Source organism: Cariama cristata, unplaced genomic scaffold, assembly GCF_000690535.1.
Source record: "Cariama cristata isolate BGI_N322 unplaced genomic scaffold, ASM69053v1 Scaffold44612, whole genome shotgun sequence".
NCBI classification, from domain to species: Eukaryota; Metazoa; Chordata; class Aves; order Cariamiformes; family Cariamidae; genus Cariama; species Cariama cristata.
The window spans coordinates 1-7,105 of record NW_009604115.1 but is presented as its reverse complement, the minus strand read 5'-3'; the positions used below and the strand labels follow the sequence as shown (position 1 = coordinate 7,105).

Here is a 7,105-nt window from a genome sequence, read left to right as displayed (position 1 = left end):
TCTTTCATCCCAAAACTGAAGAATGCAGTGAATGCACTGAATTTGTAATGACGGGTATTTTCATTATACAATATTGGCAATGACTTCACGTTAGTTGTCCAACTAACCTGTATTACTAGGAGACACTGAGATGCAAAGGCACGTTTTAGCCAAGAAGTGTACGATTTCTTAATACTGCTGTCTTTTCCATTTATAATGAACAGACACGGAACATTCTTGACAACCTGTACCAAGACGTCAGTGATTACAGAAATTTGTTCTTATAAAAATCAATGCAATCTTCAAGGATTACAAAACTTATTTTTATAGATAAATATGGATCAAGCTAGTATCCTTCTAAATTTTTTTAAAGTGAAGCTTTGAGAACTAATAATGGTATTCAGTAAAGACAACACAGACGTAATTTATTGATTTTCAAATTCAAGACAAATGCAGAAAAGATTATTTTAAGACTTGACTAATCAAAACTGATGTGCAGACACTTACAGCTCACCTAATATCACACAGTAACCAGAAAAGGTTATTACAAAGCCTAGAGCAAACACCTAGTATTACCAAAAGCATCTCATGATTTCTAAGACAGGTAAGATCTTTTAGTACATCTGAGTCACATGGAGTTCAATTCATCTCTTCTAGATAAATTGGAAAATCTTCTGATTTGATTTTTGCATCTAGTTTGACGTGTAGAACTCTCTCCCCATCTTCTAGTCTGTAAGCATTCCCTCTTTCTATCAGAAACCATTCAGATTCTTGGAAAACTCTTTCAATAATCTTTTATTCTTTTAATATTGGTTCAAATTATCCTATGGTAGCCTCTACTCCAAAAGAATCTTGACACATTAATTATATCTATAATTATTATGGTTACATTTCAAGAATCAAGGGGCAATAAGCAAAAAATATATTTACTGCTTTTTTTTATTTCAGTTGCAGTTTTCTTCCTGAGTCAGCTATGCTAGATACAATGTTTTAAGGACAAAAAGGAAGCATCCCATGCCAGAATTAACAGACTTTATACAAACACCCAGAAAGCACAGAAACTGAAACAGCAGGTATGTAAATCAGTTCTATATATAAAATATATAAATTAAGATATTACGCTTCAGGATCAGCAAGGAATGACTGGAAAATATATTTACTGCTTTCAGATCAGTTGGGAACTTTCTTGTTCTGCTTCTGCCATGAGATCTGTTATATTCTAAAAAATAGAAAAAGAAATTCTATCAGTTGCCAGCATTAACTGAACTTCATAAAAAGTAAAAAACAGGAAAAAAGAAAAAACCCACATGACAGACAAGTTGGTATTCATCAATATAATTATGTGTTTTTCCATTCAGTGAAATACCATGAAGTTCATTACCTGACTTTCATTATAAAATCCAGCAAGTTTGGATGAAGTATTATGATTCTGAGAGCAGTATAGTTTCAATAGTACAAGTCTATATATTTTAATTTTATTGATCTGTTCCTGATTTGTAGTTTAATTCAATAAACACATCACTGTAAAACCTGAAATAACATCACCAAAGGCCAATGTAATCCAACTTTAAATGACTTCAGGCATGAAAACTTGGAAGATGGCACATAAAAGAAGAAGCAAGTAAGTTAACTACTCATTTTCACCTCTGGTTTTGCAATTCACTTATTTAGGAACACATAAACCAGACCTGAAGCCTTTAAGAATACTTTTTAATATGTAATTATCAGAAAATTATAAAAATTGGGGCTATATGAGATCTTGAGAATTCATCTGATTTACCTTAGTGAAAAACACACCTGTGAAAACCTGACCCTAAGAATAGTCCCATTCTTCTCATTAGAGAACACTTGTAAAACAGGCTGCTATTAAAGTAACCTTAAACATAAAGCATATTAATATCACAATATAAATTCTGAGATAGAATTACACTACTGACACCAGAAATTAAGTGAGAAAATTATTAAGGCTAATAAAGAAAAAAGGGTTTTGATAATGATGTACTAAATCTCGTATATCAAAATCTCATACCACTTGGAATACTCTAACTGGAAAAAGTCAGATATTAATATCTTTATGAACAGTGAATACTCATAAAGCTGAGCGATTTTGCAGGAGTTGGCATCATCTGTTAAATGTAGCGCCATAGCTTACAATAAAGGAAGGCTGATTCATGTTCTCTCATTTCCCTGGACTGTCAAGTATAAAAGGAATAAAAATTAAAAAAAAAAAAAAAGCTGGGCATAGAAGATGTCCAAGGATCACCATATAGAGCCATAGTTGCAGTACTGAAAGCAGTACACTCGTGTTGGCACAGGGCCCAGATAACCTGATCCGCAGCAGGTTCTAGCCTTAGTCAGCACTGTGTGTCCTTAGTATCTGGTGTTATATGTTAAATGTTTGCTCAGATATCTGTGCACAAGCATGCATTCTGCTGCACAAAAAAATATACTTCACATAGCAGAAAAACATAAATAACTTCAATCACTCAAAAGCGAATCATCTTTTGTGATTTAGTACACGTCGCACACGACTATCAGTTCACATGGCAAAGGAAGGCTGCCTCCTCTCTGAGGATATTCATACTTTCATTTGTAACATATCTGAATATAAAAGGGCATTTTAAATTTTGAGGATTTAGTCAGCCAACACCACACAGTCTTTTAGAAAAGCTTAACTTGTACCAGAGAACAGGCTCTGGGCAGTTTAGAGGTTGTGGCCAAAATACCATCCATTAAAACCATAGAAGAGAACCAGCACAGTCTTAACCGCAACAGTTTTAACCTTTGATATATCAGCACAGAAAAGGAAATCTGTAAGAAGCAATCATTTACAATCTCCCTGTTCTTTCTAAACACTTACCTCAAACTGTCCATTTTCATCTAGCTCCTCAACTCTCGTTAAATTAGGTGCTCCAGGTCTATCTGTAAGTTCAGCTATCGTCTTCTCATTTTCCTACGGTAATGAAAACCAGTTTTCAGTTAAAAGTATTCCATGTCATCAGTAATTATCTATAGAGAGTATTTCAGATATGTTACAATGACATTATGTATTAATATAAAGAGAATACTTTAGATGCGTGCTATACAAGTGTGTTAGTATGTGAATATGGTCTTTGTATGCTTAGGACTATTTTTATCAGGTTTTTTTAAATAACAAATTTTGGTTTAAATTTCTACATATTCATTTTTTCCTGTCACTTTCATACTGTCATCCTTCTACAATTATGTTCTATCAGTATTTTAAGAGTCCTCTAAAAATGTATATATCTCTAAAATATGGCATGCTGCACGTAAATTTAAGAGATACTCACATTTAAAAGCTTTATTGAGATAAACATGCCAATTATCAGTGTATGTTTTTACTGAAATAGCATTAAAAGACCATACATTTACACGGACATCTGTATACACACTCTTCTGTAAGTATAAATTCCTGTGCACCAGGAGGATCTCAGAATCAAGAGGCATCCCAATTCCAAACCACATTCCTTTTTCCAGATGCAGCAAATGGACTTCATGCTGACACACTGTAAAAAATTACTGTCTAGACACTTAAATTAGGTATGCTTAAATTATAATATTTTCTCATAAATACCGTCAAGGAATGTGAAAGCATCAACTAAGCTGACCTTACGCTAAATTTTGCAATATATTTATACTCTGTTCTGAACATAAACTAAATAAACCTAATAGAACAGACCAAAATTCAAGTATAAAACCCAGACTGGAAGTAAAGTGTTAGACATTCTTCCCTCATTTTCACTTTTTTTTTTTTTTAATTATGTGTTAATTCAACACCCATGGGCTCCTGCCTTGTTTTTTGTATTTAGTGCCTGCATCTGGAAAAGACAGCTGATTAACAGTATTTTCAAACCACTGACTAAGCTTTGGCTTAAACCTCTTGATCTTTCCCCTGCAACAGCATTTCATCTTCATCATTCTGCAGTTCCAACTCCTCATGTTCTTGTTCCAACCGACCCTGCAGTTAGTTTAAGAAAGGACAAATTAGAAGGAAAAAAACCCACATTCATCTTCCCCACCCCATTGCTTACAATGTATTTAATGACTGAAATCTTAAAAAAATAACAAAGGAAGCATAAAACATAACTGCCATGTTAATAACACAAAGTCCTTTCGGTATCATCTGACTCAGCACTTTCATAGGTTTTAGACTCACATGGACAGAAAGGCTTTACTACCAAGAGAAAGAAGAAACAGACAACTGAAGTTAGCGTATACATTTAAGATACTGTCTCATTCCGCATGCTCTTTATCAGTCAATATTCATTATCTCCTATACTTTGGATTAAGCTCTTTGATACTCTGTATAGTATCTAGCACAGACAGATGAATCCATATAGAATCAAATCTATAGAAAAGAGTGGTAAGCAATGTCATTAACATTAATCACCTTCATCAGCAACCTTTAATATTTCCAATCAGAAATATCCAATACAAAGTGTTTATTCTTTGTGAGCCTAAGTCCTATTTCATCAAAACTTCAGAACTGCATAATCTAAGTATTCACACTCAACAACACTAGGGCCTAGAGATTACTGTCTGCTGCAGCATTTTTTGAGCAGTTACTACAAATATGGTCATATTGTAGTAACTAGTTTTCCCATTCCTTTTTGGTACATATAGTCAAAACACGCCTGAATATGTGACTATAGCCAAAATTGTGAGTTAGGTTAAGAAATGTGTCTAATGTGAGTATTGTTCAACAACTTTCCCGTAGTTTACATGAAATAATTTATTTAATTCTCTGTGAATTATCTCAAGACACAATCTCATATTCTTGTTTCCATTTACTATTTTAAATGACTCATGAAATCCTTAAGCACATAACTTTTGGTCTGCAAATTAGTAAATTTCAGATTTAAAAAGTGCAAGTGAAATAGAATGAATGCATTTTACACTAGAACTGGGCTTAACAAGATCAGCACAGATTTAAAATTACACTTTTGATTTTAACATCATGAAAGTCAGCCATGTAAAAAATATCCAGTCAGATAATGTCAACATTACCACAGCAACACTGAGGCTGTTACACCTGTGGTCAAAGTCACATGACTCCTTTGTAAAGAATAACTAGAAACACAGATGTTATCTTTATTTCTCATATTTAAAGTCCATATAGTATAGGACTCAAATTACTTTATGCCAACAGAATGCTTAGGTGGCTTAGGAAAGAAAAAGGCACCTCAATGGATCAGGATATACATACTGCTGAAATATGCAATCTTCATTCATTGATTCCCAACCATTTTCAGGACTCTACAATTGTGTATATATACCCATTACCTTTTTTGTGTTACTGATATTACGTTGAAGCAGCTTGAGACAATGATCAGTTATTACTTCCAGGCCTCCTAGCAGGCCTGTCAAAAATTTTTGCAATGATTTCTAGCTTTATTTGCACTAGATCTTGTTCATAATTAACTACAGAAAATAGTCAACTTATTTTAAGTTACTTCTCATGTAAGTCTTAAATTGGTTGCTTTTTACCTTAGGCTCCTCCATTTTTTTTTAATAACATTTTACTGCATAGTATGTAAGTTTTCCTTCCCACATGCTGACTAATCATTTCAGTTATTATTTAGAAAAGCGAGATTAAAATACTTGTTTTATGCTACCTTCTATCAAAATCGTTATACAGAGATTAGAAGTATACAGAGAGTTACAAGATGCCACAACATCATATACTATTTATAATTATCTATTATTAAGTATTACTAACCTGATGTTGTTCTTCAAGTTTCCGCTGGATCATTAGCTCTTCCTCCTTCATTTTTCTTAACATTTCAAGTTCTACCAGGGCTGCCTCCCGTTCTTGTTCCAGCTCAATCCTCTCCAACATTCTCTATTTCAGAGGTAACACAGAATCAATTAAAATTAAAGAGAGATTATATAGCTTCAATTATTTTGTCATGAATTTTTTGCCCAAAATGGATCCACCTTTTTTTCTTCATCTAAGATTCTTCTGTAATTGTAAATCCAATGTGCCAGATACTCTATTGGATCTGCTGGCCGACGCTCTACAACCTCTGCCAGTCCCTTTTTCAAGCAACTTCCCAGGCATCTCTTCAGATACTGAGACTCCATTCACATCCACTAAAACCAAACAGACAGACATTAGCCATCAATGTCAGAATTAAATTAGGGGCTTTAAGAATTATTGCCTCAGGTACCAGATACTGAATATGACATTACTCTTTTTATTAACCTGGTAATTAATAGAAGAAAATTATTTAAATTTAATATTAGTTTAGTTCTTAAAATCTCCAGTGATAGAACAGTTATACCAAGCACCACACAAAAAATGCTCAACTCCCCCCTTACTGTTTAGGCATGTACAATTCAGAAACTGCTTGGAGATATGCTGGTAATTCCAGGTCAACATGATAGCAAGAAAACATCTAAACCACAACAGGACATACAAAACTTCTATACAGAGATTTGAAGAACAGTAAAGTAGGTCTGTGAATGATTCAGGACAGATTTTTAGTTTGTACTAAAGCTATCTTTAGGATATGCATGCAAGACCAGGGCCTGAAGCAATCACTCTATACAGTTTGGAAAGGCACAAATCTCTGTGCACACACGAGGTTTGACTGGCCCTGTGTCAGCAAACACATAACACCCCTAAAACCCGATTTCTGCAATGCTGAAGCACCCTTCGTTTGCTGTCAACGGGCCTGAATCCGCCTCGCGCAGCAGGTCCCCCTAAACAGGGCCCACCTGCAGTGGAGAGCCAGAGCACCTCACACTGCCCTCAGTGAAACGGCGCGGATATAAAGGCGCTCTCACCCTTCGCGTTCACACCGGCTCCTAAGGCAGTGTGCCCGGAGGTCGCTGTCAGGGCCCTGAGGGCACAGCAGACCTTAATTGTCGTGACCATTTTCACCTGGAGCCTCTGTCCGAGGGCTCCATTTAAGCACAGCCTGGGACCTTTACCCCTCCCCTGAGCTACCCGCTGGGCGGGCCTGTTCTTTAGCGCTGCTCCTGTGGGGCTGTTGGGATTTCCTGGCAGACCTGGCACGTCACCCTGCCTCGCCCGGTGCTCCGTGGACTGTCGCTAGGACTCGGTGCTGTCACCATCCTGCCTCTGGGGCCGTGCGGCTGC

General features: G+C 35.7%; 1 protein-coding gene across 1 annotated transcript; it reads right to left on the bottom strand.

Annotated features, from left to right (window-relative positions):
- Positions 1-1,144: 1,144 nt before the first annotated feature.
- LOC104157072 (DPY30 domain-containing protein 1-like) lies at positions 1,145-6,084 on the bottom strand. Its single transcript, XM_009695435.1, has 5 exons — positions 5,938-6,084; positions 5,720-5,842; positions 3,878-3,958; positions 2,840-2,932; positions 1,145-1,198 (listed from the first exon to the last, which is right to left on the bottom strand). The coding sequence occupies exons 1-5, from the start codon at positions 6,082-6,084 to the stop codon at positions 1,145-1,147; spliced, it is 498 nt and encodes a 165-aa protein (XP_009693737.1).
- Positions 6,085-7,105: the final 1,021 nt, after the last annotated feature.

Coding starts and splice junctions, on each gene's coding strand:
- LOC104157072 (XM_009695435.1), bottom strand. CDS start 6,084: ATGGAGTCTCAGTATCTGAAGAGATGCCTGGGAAGTTGCTTGAAAAAG. Junction 3,959..5,719: donor AACTTGAAGAACAACATCAG/GTTAGTAATACT, acceptor AACTAACTGCAG/GGTCGGTTGGAACAAGAACA. Junction 1,199..2,839: donor ATGAAAATGGACAGTTTGAG/GTAAGTGTTTAG, acceptor TCTATTTTTTAG/AATATAACAGATCTCATGGC.